This window comes from Podarcis raffonei, chromosome 10 (genome assembly GCF_027172205.1).
Source record: "Podarcis raffonei isolate rPodRaf1 chromosome 10, rPodRaf1.pri, whole genome shotgun sequence".
Classification (NCBI taxonomy): Eukaryota; Metazoa; Chordata; class Lepidosauria; order Squamata; family Lacertidae; genus Podarcis; species Podarcis raffonei.
Genome location: NC_070611.1, coordinates 42795499 through 42821604, shown reverse-complemented (window position 1 = coordinate 42821604; position 26106 = coordinate 42795499). Strand labels below are relative to the sequence as shown.

At 40.0% G+C, this 26106-nt stretch overlaps 1 protein-coding gene across 1 annotated transcript; it reads right to left on the bottom strand.

Moving 5' to 3' along the window:
• Positions 1-205: 205 nt before the first annotated feature.
• SLC17A8 (solute carrier family 17 member 8) lies at positions 206-22565 on the bottom strand. Its single transcript, XM_053405257.1, has 12 exons — positions 22309-22565; positions 16668-16914; positions 15190-15308; positions 12414-12528; positions 10285-10372; positions 8355-8441; positions 7741-7877; positions 6190-6339; positions 5202-5334; positions 3510-3620; positions 3289-3416; positions 206-2074 (listed from the first exon to the last, which is right to left on the bottom strand). The coding sequence occupies exons 1-12, from the start codon at positions 22407-22409 to the stop codon at positions 1739-1741; spliced, it is 1752 nt and encodes a 583-aa protein (XP_053261232.1). The 5' UTR covers positions 22410-22565; the 3' UTR covers positions 206-1738.
• Positions 22566-26106: the final 3541 nt, after the last annotated feature.

The window sequence follows — 26106 nt, the reverse complement described above, 5'->3', positions numbered from 1 at the left end:
CTAAGAAGCTTGAAGGAATTATAGCAGCATTTCGATGGGATGGAAAGATTCGTCTTGCTTCCTGCTGTTACAAGTTTCTTGCAGATTAACTATTTCTGTTACAATGTCACAGCTGCACAACGTGACAGAGTCAATAAGAATCACAATGTGACAAAATGGTTTCACTTGAATTTTACTGAGAGAGTGATAACATGAAAACAAATGAATCCATCATTTACTGAAATTCTTCCATCAGAAAACACTGCGAGCCTTGGAAAAGCCAGTAGCGATTTGAGATACAGCATGCTTTCCATGTGGTTGTCAGAGTTGGTGGGAAAAGATTTAGGCCTTTCAGTAATATCAAACATACTACTTGGTGTAAAAATATTATTGTAAGAACTTTAATAACCAGCAGATCCCCTTTTAAATAATACATGTTTGCTTCCTCAAAATACATTGCATAACATACATAGGACCCAGCCTAAAGCGAACATCATGTATGCAAACTACACTGAAATAAATAAGAGTTAAAGAGGACAACTGTTCTCTTGCACAAAAGAATTGTACAAAAGGATTTCAGTGGGATCCCTGCCCCCACTCCAAGTTTCCATTAGCCTGGGCCTTTAGTTTACAAGCAAGTATATAACAGCAGATTTCAGAAGCAAAGAACTGCATTCGCCTCCCAAATTGCCTATCTCCTTTCCACCTTGTAGAGCCAATTGCTGGCCCTTCTGAACCTAAAGATAAGCTGGTCCCAGACTGTTAAGGACCTCCTCTGCCGATATGAAGACCTGATATATATTCATTCACCACCTGAAGTAGGGGGATGGGTACACAGCAGGACCTTTTCAGTCATGGCACCTGCCTGGCCCATCATTGCTCTCCTCTGAATTACACTATGTAGTAAAACCCTGACTTATTCTAGAGGGCTTTTGAATTGAACAGGGTTTTAGTATTGCTTGGAATGACTGTTACTGAAAAGATTGTTCTTGCTGTTGTATTGTTTCCTGTTTATTCTTTAGTTGCGTTTAAATATTGTTTTATCTGATTTCATATTTCCAGCTCTCTTGGAGACATTTTTTTAATAGAAAAACGGAGTATGACCATTTTAACAAGCAAGCAAACCTGTACATCCTTTGCTGTGGATCAATGACATAATACACATCAACATTTATAACACACATATACATTTTGGAGAGGCTAAAAAATAAATAAATCCCAGTCTTGGGGATCCATATGTTATCTCTGCCAGCAATTAAAAATTGAGAAGTAAAATAAGCTCTCCAGTGGGTTTCCCAAAACGGTCTCTAACAAATTGCCTTCGTTGTCAATGATTTAGTCTTTGGTTAAACATTTCATTTTCTCCTCTGCCATAATACATTCTCTGTTGCATACGGAAAGGGATGAACAGAGCAGGGCGGGGGGATCTGCTAAAGGACTGTGTAGTCATGGTGTTAAAAGCCAATAACATAATTATATTACTAAAGGGTGACATAGTACATCCAGAACTTTGTTGCCTTTAGTGAAAATTCATGTGATGTAAAGGACTGTGATCTTTACACAGAGATCTGAATCCATCAGTTTACCACAGGGACTTCTGGGAACCCAGTTTTGCTGTACTACAAGTTGAAAATGACAATATCTTACAGCTAGCCATTTGGCATGATTATCTACAAAAAGAACCCAACCAAATAAATATAGATACTGCTTTGTTTCGTACAGCGATTGTAACGATCACACAAATCATACACAGTTAGATTTATGATGAATCTTGATAAGTCCCATTTTCATACTGACACGAAGTCTCTTCTGCATCTTGCACCACTCCCTTTTGCTTTTGCAATGCTTTCCTTCGCCATTCATCATCTTGAACAGTAGCACCATATGTTTTCTTCGGGCTAACGAAGGTTTCATTGCTCAGATCAGTCTCTTCAGCCAGTTCATCTTGGTCAATTATTCCACATTTCTCTTCATTCAAGCTTTCTGGGTCAGCCCATTCCTGCTTCTCACCAGAAGCAAAGATGGCATAAAATATCACTCCACTATAGTGAACTAGGGCAGCTATTAGGAAGACATTTTGCCATTCTTCGCGGGTCTGGAGGAATGATATAGGACGTTACTTGCAACAGGTAGTAAGAATCCAAAATAAAGCCAGAAGTTAGAGAAATGAAGTGACTGTTATCCATTCTATTTTCTAACCTGAATTTTGAAAGAATGATTTTTTTCTGATACTATGGATTACCAAAATACACAGCAGAACTTGCTTTATTTCACAGAAATATGGATTGCTATAATGGCAGAGAAGCATTTGGTGCAGGTCCAGCATTCGAGTGGGGCTTTCAGCACAGGATTCGTGAGAAGTCCCCAGAGTGCTCGTATAGGCCTTCTTAGCATTGTGGCAGTTCTGTGGCCATGAGTGACTCACTCCTTCCCTGGACCAGAATTCCTGGTGTCCCTGGGACTGTTGGAATGTGAGCTGAGTGGTTGCTTGGGCAGTTATCATGTGATATGCTCCAATATTCAACCTCTGGTGTCCTTATTGGGAAATGCAGTGGTACCTCTGGTTACGAACTTAATTCGTTCCGGAGGTCCGTTCTTAATCTGAAACCGTTCTTAACCTGAGGTACTTTAGCTAATGGGGCCTCCCGCTGCCACCGTGCCACCACCATGCGATTTCTCTTCTCATCCTGAGGTAAAGTTCTTAACCCGAGGTACTACTTCTGCGTTAGCGGAGTCTGTAACCTGAAGTGTTTGTAACCCGAGGTGTTTGTAACCCGAGGTACCACTATATAACATGGCAACCACCAGGCCCATGCAGGGTGAGAAATGGGAGGCTGTGGCATGACCTGGGGCAGGGTTTGTGTTGGCAGGAAAACCTAGTTGGGGCAAGGGGCAGCAGCAATGCTGGCACAGGCTCCCAGAGCATAGATGTCAGTCCTTTGCTGGGGTGTGTGGACCTCAGTAGCTGGGCCTGGCCCCATGGAAGTCAAGTCTTTCTTGACATGTCCTGCTGTAACCTTTTATCACAGAGGCCTAACACAGGAAAGTTCATAGAATTTTCCATATTACTCTTGGGCTATTTTAACAGAACACATGAGTAAAAATCAGATAAAGGCATATTTCCTAATGTATTCACTAATGCTAAATTACACCTACTGAAGTGAAGGCTCAGCCCTTAAACATGTCAATAACATTTTTCAAAATGATTGGGGATGGTTTGGAGTAGGCAAGGGTATTGAACCTTTATGGTGATAATTGGCTGCAATGCATTTGAACATATTTCCAGGGAAAACAATCTAAACATCTTACCTTGTGTTTAGTCATTGCACCAACGATGAGGGGGCACACCATTCCTGACAGTGTCCCCACTCCATTAGAGATGCCCATGAGGATGCTGGCATACCGGGGCGCAATATCTAAATGGTTGACATTAAATCCTGTAACATAGAAAATTAGTCAACAATGCAGGGCTACTCTCTTCAGTCATAGAGAAAATGCCTTGAGCAGACCAAAAATATTTTTCATTTTACCTGAAATAGCAAATCCACTGAAGCCTACTGCTAAAACCAAGAAAGAGATTGCAACACCTCTTGTGTGAGAGAAGCCAACTACCAAAAGTAAAGTAGCTTCCATTCCAAAACCTGCAGAAAATAACAGAGGGGGGAAACAATTCACTGATAAATGCAATATATTACATTCTGTTCCCACAGTTATTTGTTCACTGTGATCCCTCTTCTCTGTTGCTAAACTCACAGTATACTATGTAAAAAGGTAAAGAGACCCCTGACCATTAGGTCCAGTCGTGACCGACTCTGGGGTTGCGGCGCTCATCTCGCTTTATTGGCCGAGGGAGCTCCCTCATGTGGCCAGCATGACTAAGCCGCTTCTGGTGAACCAGAGCAGCGCATGGAAACGCCGTTTACCTTCCCGCTGGAGTGGTACCCATTTATCTACTTGCACTTTGACGTGCTTTTGAACTGCTAGGTTGGCAGGAGCAGGGACCGAGCAATGGGAGCTCACTCCGTCACGGGGATTCGAACTGCCGACCTTCTGATCGGCAAGTCCTAGGCTCTGTGTTTTAACCCACAGTGCCACTCACGTCCCAGTATACTATGTAACTGTATGAATAATCACACCTTTTATTTGTACCGTTAGCACTTATCTATGTATTTATCAGCTCTTTCCCCCTCTTCACACAACTCCCATTTCCCATTCTTTTCTCCCATTTTGGTTTAGTTTTGATGCAATATATTCTTCAGCCAAACCTTCCCCCCCCATTCCATACTCTTTTAAAAAAGCATCTTAAGAAAGCTTTTATCTGAGTCTTCTCATTGATGTTTTCCATAGAAATGCCCCATATGTCTTTGCAAAGATGGTCCTGAAAAAGAGTAATATGCTGGGCAAGTATAGTTAACGATTTTGTATTTCACCCCAATAACATATCTTGACTGACACTGGTCAGTTTGCATGCAGCTCAAATGCTCCTCCACTGCTCCTGCTGCCACTGCAAAATTGCAGTCTGATTTGCTGTGTCATCTGAACGAGGGCTTGTAGTTTGTTTCCTTATAATAAACCATCAATGGTAATTAAAGATTGTTCAAACTATTTGCAGTAACCAAGCCTGGGCCCAGATGACTCTGACTTGTTGCATCTGTGGCATGGCAGGAATGAACGAGGTACACTTTTGCGCGTTGTGCACCAACACCCTGCTTGCTCATGTTAAACCACAATGCGTTTTAAACTTTTACTTATTGTGATGTATGAAGCAAGCCTCTGGAAGAGTGATGTGATCCTGTTTCACTATTGCAACAGTCCAATCAATTACTAAAAGGTGTAGGTAGCAAGATTGACATCTCACATATTCTGGGGCTCTGCATCAACCAGATCCAGATATATAAATCAAAGACAGTATTGGTGTTGCTTTATGCAACCCAGTTGTGCAGAAAGAAAGTTAATAGTGGTAAATTTGTTGGGTAAATGAGTCCCATTCTCCAATCCACTATCAGTAACCAAGAAAGCCGCTGAAAGGCTAGTGTTCTTTCACAGGAAATGCCCATCCATGTGGCACATTCAGTAATACCCAATTCATCTGTTCCAAGACACTGGCACTGGCAAGTGCCAAAGCTGATCTACAATTACACACAATAAGCTGCACACCATACATTTCTACATTAGGTAGTAACATATAATTAAAACATTTTATCTATAAAACGTAACCATACCTCCACAGTTCATTATTTTTCTTACTGCAGTTGTGCTTAAAATTCTTCTGCTGCGTAAAAGGTCAGCCAGCTGCCCTCCAATGGGCACAATAATGGTCATGACCATATGTGGAACAGCAGACAAAAGGCCAACCTGAAAGTAAATACACACAATTCTGTGGAAGTGTACTGTATGTATATGAATGCAATGGTGCCCATGTTTTGTCTGCTTTATCCAATCAAACCAGTGCAGTGAATGACCTGGGAGCACTTCATGCTAAAGCTGAGTTTGAATGGATGGATATAATCAGTACCTGGCTGGGACTCTACTGAGATACCCATATAAGTTACCAGATTATGAAACAATTATACAAATGGAGAAATCCAACATGGTTACTTCTGAGGATCCTCAACCTTACTGATTTTTTTTCTGGGAAATTGCAGTCAAACTAGCATGCATGAAGCGGTCAACCTAGCCCCATCTTCTCTGATGAAGTGAAGCTTTCTCTTCCTGATCTTTCTTTCTCGGCACCATGTAACTGAGCAAGAAAGATGTGTCTAAGCACTTAAAGCACATGCTTGAAGCTACATTTCTGTTTATTCTACTCAAGAGTATTCTGCCTGTGTTCTTCTTGCTGCTGCTTGGATAAATCCATAAATCTGACCTTTGAATCTGTAAGTAAAACATTTTTAACTTACTTAGCAGTGTGTGGCCTTAGCAGTTCATTGCAAGAAGAGTAGAAAGGAGCAACCGCTGTATGAAACTAAATGGGATAAAAGGGTCTAACTACCTATATTCCTAACACTACACTGCTGCTTGACTTTCGTTTGTTTAAACTCTGCTACTGGTGGCTCACTACTGTTGGAGAGTGTGTTATGCCCCATGTTTTGAATCCAGGCACCCAGCAGATTCTTTTGTTATTTACCCCACACATGTGGGTCACAGGGTCTCACATTTTTATCATCAGAGTCCTAAAAAAAACACCAGACCTTGGATTCATTCACATACCTTACTTATTGCAAATCCAAAGACCTCTTCAAAGTAAGCAGGCTGACTTATCAGCAGTAAGTAGAAAGTCCAGCTTCTGCAAAAGTTTGCCACAATGATTGCATAAACCGGCATTGAAGTGAAAAACTGTTTCCATGGCGTACTAAATCTCTAGAAGAGAGAATGTCCAATTTGAAGAATCATCTGCAGTGTGGCAGCAGTTACACCAGTTATATAACTATATTGATAAGAATGTCCCCTCTAATATCAATTGTACCACACAATCCTAATGTGTGTTTACTCAGTAAGAATGTTCCACTGTGCATTGTGGCTCAGTAGTAGTTCACCTTGTGGAGCACAGCCACAACAATAGTCTCCCAGTAGTAGCATCACTGCCACTTACTGGGGGGATGGGCAACGTGGGAGCTACACCAATGAACTGGCAGGAATGTAGTATTGGTTCCACTGGTGCATCCAGGCAACACAACCTTGCTGCCACTACAGGGAGATGACTGCTGTGGTTCTGCCCTACTGGGTGAGCCAATTCTGGTGGGGCTCATTTACTAGTATGTGTATTTAGGACTACATCTTTAACCATATTGAAAAACATCTGAATTCAGCAATAGAATGCAAACACTATGCAGTGGTTTTCCTAAGTAATGTAAGACTTACATACTCGTGTAATACTTAATACCGAGATATTCATTAAAAAAAAAAGTTTTCAGACCTTCATGTTCTGAGAAAAGTGAGGAATAGTCAGCCACTGTATGCTAAAAGCTTTGAAACTAAAATAGGGAGAAAGTTCTCCGGTCTATTACATTTACAAAACTTGTGTTATCCAAACCCACTTTTGATGTGTTTGCATTGCTGGAGCCCAGAAACTGGAAGGCTGACAATAAGTGATGCCACACTTCTAAGCATTCTCAGAGTTCCTTTGTACACACACCAGAAAACAGCAACATCATATATTATTGTAAAGTTTTTTTAATTTGTAGCACTATGGTTCTATAAGAAAACATAGCTTTAAAAATTTGAATTACCCATTTTGGGGCGGGGGAACCACTAAAAGCTTCAAGCTGGGTATATTATCAGCATAAAATATGACACAACATCAGTGATAAAGGGACATTACAATGATATCTGTGAAGACACATGGCCATAAAAGTTTAGGAGCGGGGTGTTAATCTGACATTAGAACTTGCAACCATGACCAGGGAAACCGTATACAAAATTATGAGGTAGGGTTGTAAAATGTTTGTACAGTAGTTTTGAAGAACGAACCATCTGCCAAGACTAAGCAGCTAAGAAATGACAAGGTGCACTACAGCCAGCATGGCATAGTGGTTAGAGTGATGGACTAGAACCCGGGTTCAGATCCCCAACTCAGCAATAAAACTCACAGAGTGACTTTAGGCCAGTCACAGTCTCTCAACCTAACCTACCTTACAGGATTGTTGAGAGGATAAAAATGGAGAGGAGGAGAACCAGGTACACAACCTTGAGCTCCTTGGAGGAAAGGTGGGATGAAAATGTAACAAAAAATAAAATGAATACTACAGTATTTTAACTTACACTGGCACTGACAAGATTGGCTCCTCCTATACTTGTTTCTATGTAAGTTCTTTCCTCGGTGGTTATTGTTGGGTGAACAGCTGGACTTTCATAGGCCTGCAACAGCCAGAACATGTACCAGATAATCCCAAACATTCCTGCAGAGGAATTCAAGGAAACATGAAATGGTCAACACTACTTCATGTTCAGCACAATATGTAAGAGTCAAGGCATCTAGCAATATTATTTCAATAATCATATTCTTCTTTGGCGATCACTCGTAGCCGAGTAAGATTGTCTTCCATAAACACAGTTTTAACAATGAGTCCATAAGTGATTGTGGAGGCCAATTCTGGATCCACACATCCTTCCACAGTGGGGACATTGGTTTCCAGGTGGGAGTTAATCACGGTGTGGATTTGCCACGCGTGCCTTCCTCTTAGCACGTTTCTCCCTTGCGTCCTGAGTTCGAGTGTCTTCAAAGTCCATGCAGCATAAAGCTAAACTAATAACCCCACCCCTTTAAAAAAAGAAAAAGGAGCCAAAAAAAGTCTGGAGTGCTGCTATATTTAAAATAGTTTAGAACTTTATTGTACAGTTTTAATTGCATTCATTTTTGCCACTAGACAACTTACCATATATATAAAAGACAGATGACCATCCTATGTACTGCACCAATACGCCAGCTAGTGGCATAGCAACCACAGCCCCCGCATAGGAGCCTGCAGATAAAAGGCATGTGTATATAGGTCAATAATTGTGTTCCAACACCTCCAACTCATTATCATTTATTAATTTAGGTAGCTCACAGCAGCAGGGTCTTCTGCTGAAAAACTGTACCATAGCCAGTTGACAAGAGGAGAGACTTACAATCGTCCTAAACAGTGCATGCCAGTGCATGTAATCACAGTGATGGCCAAACTTGGCCCTCCAGCTGTTTTTGGGACTACAACTCCCATCATGCCTAGCTAACAGGACCAGTGGTCAGAGATGATGGGAATTGTAGTCCCAAAACAGCTGGAGGGCCAAGTTTGGCCATGACTGACATAACAGAAACAAAAGATTCTGTCCCTTTAAGAAGGTTAGCAGCATTCAGCAGGTATAGCTCATTGCTGTAGCACTATGGGAAGAGAACTTAAACTTGTGGAATGTCATCCTGAGAGGACTTAAAAGGACAGAAGCCCTTTGGGGAGATGATTCTAAATGTACTGTAAAATGTAAGAAGTCAGGGGAAAAAACAATTCTAAGGAGTATGATTTAATAGACTTTGTTATTATAAGATGCCAGTGATGAATGGTTAAAAAAAATACATGTTATTTCAATCATATTGAGAACTCATATAGACAAGCCATGAAATTCTAGTTTGGCCTTTACTAGTGTTGCTAATGAATTATTCCAAGGGATGAACAGACTCAGGTGTTCTTCTTTTCCTCAATTGACATTGCTTCATACTTTGTTAATGAAGAGTTAACCTACATATGAACCACTGTTGGGCATGTTGAGAACACCTCACTAGGCACTGCCCTTGGAATAATTCATTACCAAACTCGTTTAACTTGTGATTATTCATGCTTGATGTGTGTAGTATAACCTAAAAGGTATTTTCCAACCACTTTTTTTCAAGCATTAACTAAATCAAACACAGCAAGTTGCCTAATGAAAGAAATAGATTTTAGCTTACTATATCTGCACACTCAGTCAAATATTCACACTGTATGCAAACAAACTGGAACTTAAAAGAGGGAAGCAGTTCAGACACTGAGGGAGAATGAATTATTCTAGCAGGATAATGCCAAAAGAGACAGAGAGAGGTATAAGTGAGAAGACCAGAGCTGAGAGACAGATTATTATCTATCAAATTTCTATACCACCCTTCATCTGAGGCTCACAGGGTGGTTTACAAAGTAAGAGCACAAAAACACATAACAACATAAATACACAGCAACAAACAAAGTAATAATAATACTGTTTAAAAGGCCATAGATTGTTTAATTAGCCTGAGGTCTGGAAGAAGAGGATTTATTTATTTATTTTGCCTAGCAGTTAAAGCTACGTAACGAAGTTGCCAGGTGACCCTCGCTGGGGAGAGCATTCCACAAACGGGGAGCCACTAGAAAAAGACAGGGCAGAAAAATAATGTCTGAAAATTAAGTATGTGGGTGAGTGGTAAACAGGCCAGCAAAAATCTGAATTAGCAAAGAAATGTGGAAAGGTAAAAAATTATAGGAATTTAAATGGAGAGAGAAGAACTAGGATATACTTCTATTTTTTTTTCACAATTGAAAGGGGGAATGGGAACAATTCCCCTTGAATGAGATATGGCAGATAAGACTTTTACCCTTGACTCCATTTTGAAAGAAACTGATGACAGGTTATGCATTCTTGGGATATTAAGAGATCTCCTCCAGGGAACTAGATTATGCCTTTCAACCCCTGAAATGGAAACAGTCAGAAGCCCTCAAATGAGGAGTGACCTGAGACCCTATTATTTATAATTAATGTTATGTTTTCTTTAAAGTCACGGTACACACAAACTTTTTCTCAAAAATTTATATGAAAACTTACCACAGAAAGATGTGGTTGCTAGCCTACTTCTTTCAAGTGGAGGTGCCCATTTACTCCACATTCCATGACACGCTGGGTAGGTCACTCCCTGGCAAACGTATCAGATAAAAAGCATTCAATTTCTATTTAATTCCATCACTTGTATACACAGTATTTATTCTCTTCAACTAACTATTTATTTTTTCTTTTATGGCAGTACAGTTGTACCTTGGAAGTCGACTGGAATCCGCTCTGGAAGTCTGTTCAACTTCCAAAACATTTGAAAACCAAATTGCGGCTTCTGATTGGTGCAAGAAGCTCCTGCAGCCAAGTGGAAGCTGCAGAAGCCCCGCTGAACGTTCGGCTTCCAAAAGAACGTTCGCAAACCGGAACAATCACTTCTGGGTTTGCGGTGTTCAGGAGCCAAAACGTCCGAGTTCCAGGGCGTTAGGGATCCAAGGTACGACTGTAATTCTATGCATACACAAGAAAATAAGCCTGACTTCACACAAAAGGACTTGCATCTTAGTAAGCAGGGGACTCCACACTACAATGAAGCAGAATCAAGAGGTTTGGCCAGGGCTGGATTACCATTAAGCAAAATAAGCACATGCTTAGGGCATCAAGGGAAAGGGGGCACCACATAAATTTTCCATTGCCAGATTTTTAACATTAACTATCACAAATTGCTCAGCTGAGTGTTCATTTACTCATTTGAAGTATATTAATAATCCCAACAGGACAACTATGCAACAAGGCAAGCTGGATGCCTTATCTCAACTAAGTATAGAAGCAGATGTGTTACATAACGTTAGTTTTGAGAATCTGGTTTGCCGTTAGAAAAGTAGCATAATTTTTTCAGGTATAAAGTGGAAGTATACAAAAATAAACATTTTCCATTTTACTGTAGGTTTTGTTTCATTTTGAAAAATAAAATGTTATTTTATGGTTTATTATTGTTTATATTTTGAATTATATATATATGGGGGGCACCAAAATCTTTTAAGTGTTTAGAACCTCTAAAGGTCTTAATCCAGCCCTGGGTTTGGTGGAGTGGGGAACATTCTCAGTTTAACCACCTAAAATTCGAAGAAGTGCAGGTTTCACTGGATAGCTATGTTTGAGCACTGTTAAAGTTTTGTGCATAGTGTGGCACTGAACATCAAATATAGTTTGGTTCTCACATAACCATTTTCACAAGGTACTGGTAGGTGCCACCACAAAATCAATCTTCCCTCAGTATTCCAGCAGCTAACAGGACTTTGAAATAGTGCCCACTTGTGGTAATGTTGAACGTCTGCTATATAATGATTACACCACATTGGTGTCAAGTACTAATTCAACCCAAAACACCCTTTGTAAGGAACAAGCTGCACTGTGCTCAACTGGGACTTACTTATAAGTAAACATGTAGAGGATTGCACAGTACAACCTACCATACAGAAACTTTAAAAACTATTGTGAACCATTCTAAATTAATCAACGTTCAGTGTGACCTCATACAAATCTCTGATGTGACTGTATTTGGAATGCTGCATCCAGTTCTGTTTGCTATACCTGAAAAGGGTAACCAAAATGATGCAGGGGCTGGGGCAACTCGCCTGTGAGAAAAGGTCACAAGATTGGGGGCTTCTTAATTGGGGGGGGGAGTGAGTGGGGCATGATGTACAAAATGGTGCATGACATGTAAGAGTGTTTAGAGAAAGGTTTTTCTCCCTCTCCTATACTAGAAGTTGGGACATCTAATGAAGTTGAGTATTGGAAGATTCAGGAAAGACAAAAGAAAGTACTTTTGTCATACGCTTCACAGAGAGCATGGTTACACTATGAAATTTTCTGCCATAGGATAGCGATGGCCACCGTTCTTAAAAGGGCTTCCAAGGGAGGGCTGGATAAGTTCATTGATAAGCCTATCAATGGCTACTAGTCATTACGGCTGTGTGCCATCTTCAGTATTGCAGACACTATGCCTCTGAGTACCAGTTGCTGGGAAACATGTGGGGCAAGGGTTGCTGCTGTAGGCTTCTCCTAGGCATTTGGTTGGCCACTGTGAGATTAAGATACTGAACGAGATGAACCTTTGGCCTGATCTATCTTGGCTCTTCATATGCCCTTAAGAAATATCTTAGACAAATATATTGGATACCTACCTCCACAAGACCTTGCAAAATTCTTACAAACATAACACAACCATAATGTACTCTGGCAGCTGCAGGAATGAACATATTTAGCATGGAAGTTAGGAAAATAGCTGCTCCAAATACCCTGTAAAGAAAGAACAATATTTTCCCCCTATTATCTTATAGAGAGATAATACTTCATCTTGTACATATATAACAATCTAAACAGCTGTTAATGCTATAAAGTCTTAAGAGGTGCATAGCTAAACCATGTCATCCATCAGAAACTAAAAGAAGGGGGATTACAGTCAGCCTTTTGTGATTTCTCTGTGTCTGGGTGAAGACCCTGCCCATAAATTATCACTTGATTTACCTTATATCAACACAATTATATAATATGTGAATTATGTTCATAAGCTTTCTGGGAAAATTCTCTTCTTTTAGACCTGATGTTCAGAAACAGTGACCCTGGATGACTTTGCCAATTTTTTACATGGACACATGTGCGTTACTTGACTTGCATTTGAATAAGACTTATCTTGCATTGATCCACATTCTTATGGTGGATAAAATGTTGTGATTAGTTCAATATATTAATCTGGCAAACTTCAGAATTAAGTAATCTTGTTCTAAAACCTGAACATGTCAAGCTCTTCAGAAGACTTTGTAGATGGCTCTTCACTGCGTCTCAGCAATAAAGTACATGGGGGCTGGTTTGCATGCTCAATATTCAAGTTTAAATCCCAGGAAATCTCAAGGATGGGTTAGCAGGTGACAGGAAAGGCGTATGTCTAAAGTACCAGAGACCCCACTGTCAGCCAGTCAGTAGAAGATGCTGGGATAAATGGACAAAGAGTCTGACCTAAGATGGCCGCTTCCTGTTTTCTTAAAATGAGTGCAAAAACCATAATCTCACAAAAAACGAACTATCTGCAAATCCACAGGAAACTGGGCATGTGCTTTAGTGATGTGAGGTGTCAGCAAGCCACACTGATGTTCTTTTCAAAAGCAATATTGCATAAAATGCAGTTAGAATTCTTAAGGAATAAGATTACAACAACTCATCGAAAAAGATGTTTCAACATCTATGATCTTTTTAACTATTACTCACTGAATATGGAGTTTTCAGCAGGATTAAATTAATTTATTTAGTTATGGCTTGTGAAAGGGTGTAGAAGGCAAGTTATTTTCTGTACAAAATTGTTAATGTTAAGTTTTGGAATATTAAATACAAAAAAAGGCTATTATTGCAATTATTTTTGCTTGGATTTTATTTGGCCATTGCTTCCTTGTACATGCAGAAGAACACACACTGAGTGACATTCAAGTTTTATTCAGAGTAGAAATTAATGGACCTAACTTAGTCATGATTAGCAATTTCAGTTGGCTCTACACTGAGCAAAATGTAGTTGAAAGCCACCCTTTGTACTTAACCATGTTCACACAGTTTACATATTAATTCCTACTTCAAAATGCCTTCCATGTAGGAATCAAATAGTGTGGGGAATCACCCTAAAAAAGCAACTTTTAATTTGTTCGTGAGGTGGCTTTCGACAATCCAGAAATGATGAGAAATTGCCAGCATGAAATCTGTTCTTAAATTATGTATGATGTTGATCCACAAGACTCTGTTCTTGAAAGACAATATTCACGTGTGTCACATTCCTTGTCCTTTTATTACCAAATACCAGACAATCAAAAGCCTTGTCAAATGTATACTAAACTACGATTTGAAATAGATTCTTAACCTTTTGCAATTGCCATAAGACAAAATAAGGTTTTTAACCTGAAGCCAAGTTGTTCTCAGAATATTATTTTTGAGTTGCAATACTTGGTGGCCAGCAGCGCTTGCCTGATCTCCTGTTGCTGAGGCTTACCAGGGGTATGGCTGGAGGATAAGGTTAGCACAGTGCGTAGGCACTGGCTGAATTGGCTCTGCTGGTGTGGTTGAACCATGACAACCTCACTGCCACCTCACCCTCCCAATAAGCTGCAAAGAAGCTGCCTATGAGAGACATTGACACCCTTGCTAACTGCTACTGTTAAGTTGTGCTTTGTTCAATGAGTACATGGGATAGATTAGCTTTTGCCAACCAACTGCCTTCCTAGTGTTTTGGATTACAACTCCCATTATCACCAGCCAGTGCAGGTAGATGGGGATTATAGTCCAAAACATCTGGAAGACAGCAGGTTGGCAAAGTGGCATAGGTGATTCAGTGCCAACTAGATATCTTGGTCACAAGATATTCCAACAGCCAGTATCTAGCCTTACTGGGTTCAGGATTCATCCTGAGCAATGGCCAAAATTGAGTGCTGGACAGTGGGAATCTGATTAGATATGTACAGTACAACTCTGCTCCACAAATGGCCATACATAAATACAGCCCCCAAGTCATTCTACCCCTCTGTGGATGAGTTTGTATCTTTTTATTTTGATAAGATTAACAGTAGGAAAATGTAGACCCTTTTATTTGTACAGATCACTGTGTATTTAGAATTATGTTCTCTAGTGAGATGAGCAACTGAAATGGCTTTCCTTTTATTAAGTTGACATCCAGGGCTTATTACACAAGGAGGAGAATACCTTCATCTTAAACACAATCATTAAAATTAAATAGAAACTAGTATACTTCTGCCTTTTAATGTCACAGATATTACACATTCATTGTGTAAGTTCACAAGCAGTTCCCAGTTGCTAAAACTACTGTGGAGTTCATGAAATATAACTTAGTTTTAAAAAATACGGCATTAGATAACATAGAAAATTGTAGTAATTACTTTATTACATCATATTATCTTATCATACCTGTTAGCTGCAAGTTTATTTGCAATGAAGCCTCCTGGAATTTGTGTTACAATGTAACCCCAGAAAAATGAGCCATGAATAAGTCCTACTGTTTCTGGATCCCAGTTGAATTGTGCTTTCTACAAATAAGACATATACATATGAAATTTGCACACCAATGTTTAGAAGATACATTTTGTCACATGATTGCCTGCACTCACTTTGGAGTTGCAATATCATGCAGAGCGCTGAACCAAAATTTGTGGAATTTTGTCTTGCCAAAAGCTATGAAAGTTACCTTGTCTGGTGAGAGTGTGACACTTTGCAACTGCCTTTTCATCAGTTAGTTGAGGTGCAGTTAAATTATCAAATATTATAAGGGCCATTATATAATTTCCCTTCTAAAGTTTTTTTTCATTTAGAAAGATATCATTAAATGCACAATACAAGTCCCATTTAACAAGAAGTGCTTTTGTTTATTTGAGGCATACCATGTGAAATACTTTTCACATGGGATGCGGGTGGCGCTGTGGGTAAAAGCCTCAGCGCCTAGGGCTTGCCGATCGAAAGGTCAGCGGTTCGAATCCCCGCGGCGGGGTGCGCTCCTGTTGCTCGGTCCCAGCGCCTGCCAACCTAGCAGTTCGAAAGCACCCCTGGGTGCAAGTAGATAAATAGGGACCGCTTACTGGCGGGAAGGTAAACGGCGTTTCTGTGTGCTGTGCTGGCTCGCCAGATGCAGCTTGTCACGCTGGCCACGTGACCCGGAAGTGTCTCCGGACAGCGCTGGCCCCCGGCCTCTTAAGTGAGATGGGTGCACAACCCTAGAGTCTGTCAAGACTGGCCCGTACGGGCAGGGGTACCTTTACCTTTATGTGAAATATTTTACTGACCATAACCATAGATTGGAGACAGAAGAGAAAAGCAAAATCTTAGCTATTTAAAAAGTTTTAACAAGGGTGGATCATCCACCTGAATAGGCAAGCTGGTTTAAAATGGGTTGCTTGTTCCACAACTCTGGCAAAGCACACACATCTCTGCCACCTAGAATTGTGGGCCCTATAATTATCATATTGATACATCAATCATATACTTCTTTACTTGGAAGTAGGTACCACTGTGTTCAGTGGTACTTACTTCTAGGTAAGTGTGCCAAGGATAGCAGCCTCACCTATTGGTAAACTCTTTGACGCTGAATTAAAACAATTGGTAATTGGGTATTTTCGCATATTGCATACTTGTTCCTATTTAGGACTAAAGTGTGGGTTTTCCAGTGGAAAGCCATGAGGCAAAGGCAAACCTTCTCCAACCCATGCTTTCTAGGTAGAAGACAAGCAGAAGCGTGGACGAGCCTTTATACTATCTGAATACCCATACAAAAATGAAAGCACTTAGCTATCATCTTTCAAACATCTGATCTGGCATAGGGACTTCTTACATAGTCTTCCCAGCTAAATGGGGATGTCATTTCTCTGTATCAAATAACATATGTCCCTACTCACCTCAATCTCTGGCTTTCCATTGACATAGATTGTGCTGTTGTTGACCATTTCCACTATGGCAACACCAAGATTGCATCGAATTCCAAAAGAAATGCAAAACCCCAAGCCACTCATGATGGCAATGATGTAACGTTTGGGAAGTCCACAGCAATAGCAGTCAAATAAAGGTTTCCTCACGGCCTGCACAGGCCTTCCTTCTTCATTCAGTTCAATGTTATCTTCTTCTTGGTTGGTTCCATCAATTTTTCTGAAGGTGTTAACAAAAGTAAAAGTAAAAAGATATTCTTAGGACAAGCTGTTGATGTGTAGTTGAAGTAATACGCTGATTAGCTGCTACAATTACATTCCCATGTTAGCTGTTCCCAATTAATTGTAACCGAAGCATGTGAAAGAAAGCAGCTGGGGTTTTTGCATAAGGCCTTGAAGATTTCAGAGAAATACTGGGGCAGCTGTCAGGTTTGTCTCAGGCCCATTCACACATCATGGTAACTATGGGTGGAAAACATCCAGCCCATAGGCCTAATTAAACTTCCCCATTTTGCCTGTGCAGCTGTTTTGGCCAAGCCATTCCCACTTGCTCTACACCTGATATCATTTGTGACATCACATGAGAGACAGGTAAAGGCAGGGCTTGGACCAAAGGCGGTGCTGATTCCCAGCATTTCCCAAGTGGATAGCAATCAGCTGATGGTTGGGAACTTGGGAAGTGTGTGTAAGAAACTTTGCAAACCTACTTTGGAAATAAAAAATGGTCTGCTTTTAAAAAGAATGGGTCCGTCCGTCCCCCCCGCTCCCAAAGGAGATTTTATGCCTCAGAAAAAGTCTGTATTAATTTATTTGAAACATTTCTTTCAAATAAAGAAACATGCATTCTTTCCTGCATTTCATTTAATAAATTCATGATGGCTAACAGCAATGTGTGTGTGTGTGTGTGTGTGTGTGTGTGTGTGTGCATAGGCAGCTATTAAAACAATGAGACACAATCCAGCAAGTTCTGTGCGTTTAGTTGTTTCTGTTATGAGACCTGCAATCTAACCTTCAAATATGCTAGTTTTGGATCTCACTACAGCCACTACCTTTTGGCCTGCTTTATTTCCAAAGGGATTTGATGAAATCCATTGTGTTGGTGCATAAACAGATAGACTTCAATTTGTGCAGTAGTTCCTCTTTCTCTTCTTTCCCTTGCAGTTCCTCCTTTCCCTGCCCCACTGACAAACCTGCTCCAGAGGTGTCCTCCAACCCTCCAAAGCAGCTTGCAAGTTGCACCAGAAGACCAGTTGCATGAGCAGAAGTCCATTTGTTTGTGCACCAACCCAACTGAATATTACCCATGGTTTCAAGAGAATGTTGGGGCCACCATTCTGACAGCATTATGCAGGTTCATAGACTTCTATTGCAAATGCACCTGGCATCAGAAATCAGATGAAAAAGTTTGCCTGGCATGGCAAACAGCTGAACATCTGTCACAAACCACAGTGCTCTTGGCCATAGAGGGTTTCTCCTAATTAGGTTCAAATCAGTTTATCTGTTCAGATACATTCTTCTTCATCTTGACTGGAGTAATTGCCTTCTCATAATTAATTCTGTAAGCAATAGCAGTTAGGTCAAGTGAGGAGAAGAACTGACAGGGATATTTAGATTGCCATCTGGGCTACCCTTGAGCTTTCTGGAACTCTCAAGTGATGTTTACCACCTCCTGTTTGCTCCTTTCCTGCAGTAATTCAGAACTTTTCTTATCTTGCTACACTGGTTTTGCATTTATTGAGCTAGACATGCCTTTGCCACCACAGCTGCAACTGGGAGGCATGTTTGGTGTGAGATGTCTCTGGGAAAAAGAACTGTGGACTTGCAGGGGCAATACCTTGTTGCCAAAGTGGTTTAACAATTCATGAAGCCCTTCTTCAAATAACCACTTACTCCTTTCCATGACCTCTTCCAGGAACAAGGTCACCAGTAGATAATACTTTGCTCACATGCTTTCAGTCTTATAATATGACATAATATAAATATGACACAATGCAAAAGGTAAAAAGGATGTGAAGAGAAGCAACATAACCTCCAAAGACAAGGCCAGATCTAATAACACCCCTAGATGGCAAACCTGAACATTTAGAAGGAGTGCAGTCCAGAAGGAACTGAAGATGGCTTCATTGACTTTGGAGGCCCTAATGGCTTCTGAGGGGGCTGAAACCCCCTCCCAGATCAAAAGAGCCACCCACTTACAATTTCCAGAGCAGCAAGTTGTGTTCTTATCAACAACTTTTTGAATGGCCACTGTAAATATCATAATTGTATTTGTGCATACTTTCTGCGTTATATTTCCCTCTTATCACACTGTATACAAACCACCCACCACGACCATGTGTATACATACCTTCTCAGGGTTGGCCCAAGATATTTTGTTCCTGAGGCAAAGGACAAGATGGTATCTAAACCATGTAAAATACCAACATTGCATTGTTTCTAGGCATAGCAGTTTGGGAAGCTATATACAGAACATAACCCATGTTTTCTAATGCCATTAAATGAGACTTTTCAGGAGGTAACCTGAATGTGATTTTCAGATTCAGGGACCAGTATTCAATCTAGCTGAAAACATGGTGATTTCTTGTCCATCAATTAGAAATGTGTAAAACATGTGCCCATCTGAGTTAACTCACAAAACCAAATTATAGTGCTAAAGTTGTCTTGCTCTAGGAAAGGGACAAGACATCTTAATCACCTTCCAATACACAACATGATGCTTCTCTCTTGTCTACCAGGGGCTCATGAGGAGGGTTCTTTTTAATTTATGCCTCCCCCCATGCATGATACTCAAATGGCAAGCGCTAAGCACCTATCTTCTCCAAAGATGCACTTCTGTCACACTTTTTTACTGTCTTGCGATGGGTTTTCTCCACCATGGATGGGTTTGAGTATACTTTGCCTTCATTTTTGGTTGCCTATGGAGACTCTGTTTGTTCCCTCCTGGGGTAGCCACCATGCTGCCTTCCAGATGTTGCTGGATGCTCATCAGTACTAACTAGCATTGCTAATGATCAGATATAATGGAAAGTGCAGTCAAAAACATCTGGAGGGCACCATGTTGGCTAATTCTGATTAGAGCTATAAGGATTTTAATGCAGTCATAAAATACAATACTTCTTTAAATAATTTTAAACTATTAAATGCACAATTGTCAACCAAAACAATCTGCCTCATTATTATTGAATTCAAATTAAACATTTTCTGCAGGGCCAGTCTTGCTCCCTGTTGATCCTAGGTGACTATCTAGAGCAGCACTTTATGGGACCAGTTTTGTTGCAGCATACGGGAGTGACTTTTCCTTTCTAGGTTGCTTTGATGCTTCTTGTTTGCTATGCAGAAATTAGAGCATTAAGGAAAATATATGGGTTTGATGCAATGTAGGGAGCAGTGCTTGAGGCAGAGACAATGAGAGGGCCTAAGCAGCAGAAATCTACTGGGACTTAAAAGTACACAGAATAGATGGGTTTATTGGTGCAAGGGTTATAGAAGAGAGACCCAACAACAGGTTTTCTGGCTGATTGGAAATGGAGCAGAAGTTTGAAAACCGTACAATGAGTTACTTTATACCTTCAAAGCAATGAATGAACCAATGCAGAGCTGAGTACCATTTAAATATTTTGCAAGGGTATCAAAATAGCCAAAGTATGACCTACTCATTCTATCTACTGGAGATACCTTTGTCAATAATTCATAGATATATATTAATTTACTGCCAGCTCACTTTTGACGTCAACATGTAATATGATAAAGCGGAAATCTGTAGGTGTATGAAGGTATATTGGTAGGTGTATGAAGGAAAACTGTAGGTGTATGAAGGTATATTGACCAAATGTCCTTGGCCAATGAAAAAATATCTTCCTCATAACATATCTTCCTAACAATATTTATGAAGAAAAACTGGGAAAGCTTCAAAATAATCCTAGGAACTCTAGCAGTTTTTACATTTAATAGCATATACTGTATTAATATATTTAACTGCTTATGATGTCTTTATAGTTTAACAGGTCTTATTTTAAAAGACAAACACCTTAACCAGATCAAAGCATGATTTTGAGTGATAAATGCTCCTTATTTCATCTTTCAATCTGAAATTTTCATCTACCTGTCCTAACATGTCACAGAAATATATTATCTGAGAAGAGGCATCTCTTAAAGATTTATTTGCTTAAAGCTTTGCATGTAATAAAATTCAAAAATGATATTGCAGTTTATTATATATCTACAGATGGTGGGTTGTTTGGCTCTTTTAAAATAGTTTACAAGAAAGTAAGATATGCGACAAGTTGGCTACCCAGGATGAAACAGAAAACTGCAAGTCCTATATCCGTACATTCAGAAAGTATGAATAAGTCATTATATATGAGCAGCATGAACCAATGCATGTTTCCTCAGAAGTACATCTGTTGTCTTTAGTGATGCTTCATCTCAGGTTTGCAACCTAGATAGCATTGCAAGCTACATAAATGATAATATAATAGTATATTATAATGTGTGTGTGTGTGTGTGTGTGTGTGTGTACACACACGCACGCACACACACACACACACACAAAGTGAGTCCTGTTAGTGGTTTTGTAAAATATTGGAAGCTGCCCAGAGACTTTATTGCTTGGGGATAGCATAGAAATGACATAAATAAATACATAAAGAAAATCTTTATTATTAACAAATAATTGTGCTGTTTTGCAAAAATGATATGCTCCCCATGACAATACAACAGTTGATTATTTGGCTGGTAAAATAAAAGTCTAACTGTCTGAATCTTTCAATTTTTTGGAAGATTAATGATAAACTTTTTAGTCTTTAAAGTGGCACAACACTCTGTTGTTTTTACTGTGACAAACTGAAACAGCCGCCCCTCAGGAAATTCATGTATTTGAAACAATGTGAATATTGTGAATTTCTGCACTTTCACCCCTATGGTTTTTCTCTTATAAACTTTTAAATGGCTGCCAATTTTTAACATATCCAAGCATATTATAAACAAACAGACAAAATGCAGTTAAGCTAAAAAGCTTGCATTTAAATTGATGCTGGTTACGATCCTAAGTACACCTGTACTGACAAAATCAAGTAAAGTTGGACTATCTAGCTGCATGCATCAGAAGATCAAAGAGTTTAATCAGATTCATGGTCACTTTTGCAATTTCAGTTTTACACAAGCTACAATTTTTGAATTGTGCTCTATGTTTCACCTCTATGTTTCTAAAACATGACATGGATATAAATTTAGATACATGGTATAGATATAAAATCGCATGAAATTTTCACATTTATTTTCAGTATATGTTTCTTTTATTTCAGTTCTTTTTATTGATATTTTATTTTCCTTTGGTTCTCTTTCTGGATATTATTTAGCATTAAATCAGCTTTGTCTAAGTTTTATCAACAATATTTAAAATGCTTAACACTAGGCCTATTTTGCAATTATTTCATATTTTAGCAGCTCATATTTTATAGTGGGGTTGTGTGTGTGTGTTTTATCCTATTACTTTGTTACTAAGGTACAGTTCCTTGCATATGCTGCTTATTCAATTATCCTTACAAATTTCCTTTCCAAATTTAAACCTAAACTTTATTTGCTTACATTTTTGAAGTTTACATTAAGTTTTTACCTTTGGAAGTGTCCCAGTGAATCACTCACAGTATTCTTCACCTCTTCTTTCCCAGGCTTTAAAAACCTCTCCCTTAATGAGTTAAACACTTCAAAAGGCATCTTGTCTTCCTTAAATAAATCCTTTAATGGAACATTTTGTTTGCTGTCATCGCCGTTTCCCCCAGACTTTAGTAGCCTGCCTCAGTGCTTTCCTCTATTATTTTTTTCTGTTATCCCTGGTACGACGACCGAATGATCCACACAATGTTAATACTCCAAAATATCCGTCAGAGTGAAAATTTCAGCAGAGTCTCCTCAGAACTGCCAATAGCTCAAGCAGAATTGTAGTGGCTCTGTTTTTCATCTATTGTTGTTCCGTGGCTGATCATCATTAAAGAACAAAGGGCTACACCTGGAGGTTAGAAACGCTGGACCTGGTGCTTCAAGCTGGTGCACCCGACTGAAACACACTATAACTTGCTCATCCTCTCTCCCAGCTTTCTTCCGCCGTCTCTCTCACACAGATCCTGTGCGAGGTGATGCTATAGTAACGAACACAATACCTGTCCCTCTGGCCACTCAAGCTTATTAATAGATCTCATCCACAGCAAACTTTATTAAACATTTATACATTCTCCCTGTCACAGGACATGGACTTGTAGTTCCATTTTACTCTCAAACTTCCTCTGCACCCCAACCCCCCAACAAACAGCTTTTGTTGGTCTCTTGGAAACGTAGCCACCCTAGGCATGTCATTTATGATTGACATCATTAGTAGCTCTGTCTTTAAAAAACCCACAGAAACAGAATTGCTTTAAAATGCTGCGTGAGTAGTCATTTGCATTAATCCAAACAAGAACACATGGGTCATTTATTTACTTATTTATCTGTTTATTATAATCATAAAAAATGGATCAGAAAGCGAGTTATATAAACAGAGATCTGCTTCTTTTTCTGAACTGGCCACATTGTGTGTTTACCTCTAATCTTATTATACTTATTATTGGAGTTACTACTCTTAACAAAAGTGCACCTTCTCTAGAATATACAGGGGTGGGTCAAAAGTTGAAGCACTAGCTCAACCAACTGTGCTCTCTTAAGGTCAGAGAAGGACCCATAGCTCTAGGTTCAATTAATTCAAGTTCTTAATATGCCAAACTCAACACTGGATTTAGGGCAGTGCTCCACTGCACAAAGCGCTGACCCAACGGGGCACAAAACAACAACAACAATAACAGCAACAGCAGCAACAACAAGAACAACAAGCCTATATTTATATGGAGGTCTGGAGGGGCACCAAATTTTGTCTTTACTCATGGTGCCATACAGTGGTACCTCTGGTTACAAACTTAATTCATTCTGGAGGTCCGTTCTTAACCTTTAAACTGTTCTTAACCTGAGGTACCACTTCAGCTAATGGGGCCTCCTGCTGCCGCTGCGCCACCAACACGCGATTTCTGTTCTCATCCCGAGGTAAAGTTCTTAACCTGAGGTACTACTTCCGGGTTAGCGGAGTCTGTAACCCAAAGTGTTTGTAACCCGAGGTACCACTGTATTACTAAAGTCCACCCCTAGGCCAAACTACAGCATGTTATTTATACAGCGCACAGCATATACTGTATTATAAAGCATATACAGTGGTACCTCGGGTTACAGACGCTTCAGGTTACAGACTCCACTAAACCAGAAATAATACCTCAGGTTAAGAACTTTGCTTCAGGATGAGAACAGAAATCGTGTGGCGGCGGCGCGGTGGCAGCAGGAGGCCCCATTAGCTAAAATAGTACCTCAGGTTAAGAACTGACCTCCGGAACGAATTAAGTTCTTAACCCGAGGTACCACTGTACAAGTAATTGGGGGTAGGAATCAAGAAATGGGGCCATAAGCAGGATAAACAAACTGACTGACAAGCTGCAGCTAAGAACAGCTGCTGCTGCTACATTACTGGCTGAGGGCAAGGAGGATTGAAGAGGTTCTTGCACTCTTACCTTATCATTATCATGGTGAGTCATGGCCCCTTCAAAGCACTTCAGGCCTACTTATATTCACTAGGGCTAAGCAATTTTCTTAACCAAGAAAAAGAAATGTTAAGGGAGTTGTAGTATTGGTAATATTGCATTACAATCTCTAAAATTAATTTGGGATTTGCTTCCACAAGAAACGGTGATGGGCATAAATTGAGAGTGATTTAAAAGGGAATTTGACAAATTCATGAGGGGGATAAGACATAGAATCAAAGAACTGTACAGGTGGAAGGTACACAAAGGCTCATCTAGTCCAATGCATGAATCTCAGCTAAAGCATCCATGATATGCTGGCCATACTGTCACCAGGATCAGAAGTAGCAAGCCACTGAATACTGGTTTCTGGGAAACAGTGGCAGAAGAGGGCTACTGCCCTCACTTCCTAGTTGTGGGCCAGTTTGGCTCTTATCCTTACTGACAATATGCTGACAGGGCGCCAGGTGTTCACAGAGAGGCCTTATAGGTGGCTTCTTCTGATCTGCTGTACATTCTGGGTATCCTCTTAAAACCTATCTAAGCCATCTTTATGAAGGTTGACTTTAAAGAAGAAGAGCGGGAGCGACAGACAGATGTGGTAATTTAATTTTCTTGTTGGAGAGTCAATGTGGGCTGGGGTACAGTATATATTGAATGAATAGGAAGTGTAGCATCCTGATGTTGACTTTTGCTCCTTCCCAACTTCAGTGATGTATGGTTTTTCAGCTTGGAAAGACATTATATAGCCATTCCTAGTTGTTCGCCTCATTCACCATGACATCAAGAGGATTATCTACCACAGCCTTTAAGATAGGACAGGTTCAGTAACAACATTTATGGTGTCTATATTGTTAGCATCTGTCTGTCTCGAGAGACAATGGCATGCGCCTCCAGGGGTGAAGTCAAACACTGCATTAGCAGCACTGAAGTGACCTTTCACGGTCCACAAGCCTGAGCAGTGTGTATGGAGGGCTGGCCAGACCACAAGACCCCCCTCTCGGCATCACTGATGTATTCCAAAGGAAAGCAGAGCAATACGTTTTGTACTAGCTTGGATTCAGGAGCTGCCAGAAGGAAGCGCACAGGCCCCATCCATCTCTGGATTTGTGTAGGGTTTACTCCTTAGCCTTGTCACATCCACTAGCACACCGTTGGAACTCATTAAGTCTTTACAGCCTGCTTCACTTCTCATTATAGGCACGATAGATCCATAATACAATCTTCTGGACCTACTCTAATTCGAAACCATTCGGCTCTGTTATACCAAATACTGCACCAAGAATTGTTCTTTCAGATGTATTGTATGAGGTACATGAAACTATATTTTGTATAATTCAATGCTTTTGCTATCACCCAGCACTTTTGCTCAGCTACCAGAGTATAAAAAGCTCCATCTTTAGAGCTCATGAGCATGAGACTTAATCTGAGGGTCATGGGCTCAAGTCCCTTGTCAGGCAAAAGATTCCTGCATTGTAGGGGGTTGGACTAGATGCCCCTCATGGTCCTTTCCAACTCTACAATTCTATGACAAAGACCAATAATATTAGATTCAGAAATACTGTAAGTTATCCTGGAGACTGAAAACTATGCAGTCTGTTAAGTACGTCAAACTCCTATATGGAATTAAAAACAAAACAGAACACACCCACACCAAGCCACATTGCTCTCAATTTTCCTACTTCCATACTTTTTGAAAATCCAACTCTGTATAGTTTCATAAGGTGAGCAATTAGCGGAACTGCTTGCTACTGAAAAAAATTAGGCTCACGGGACTAAACATTTGAAGGTTTTATAGTTATCCCTTTCAAAAATTCTTT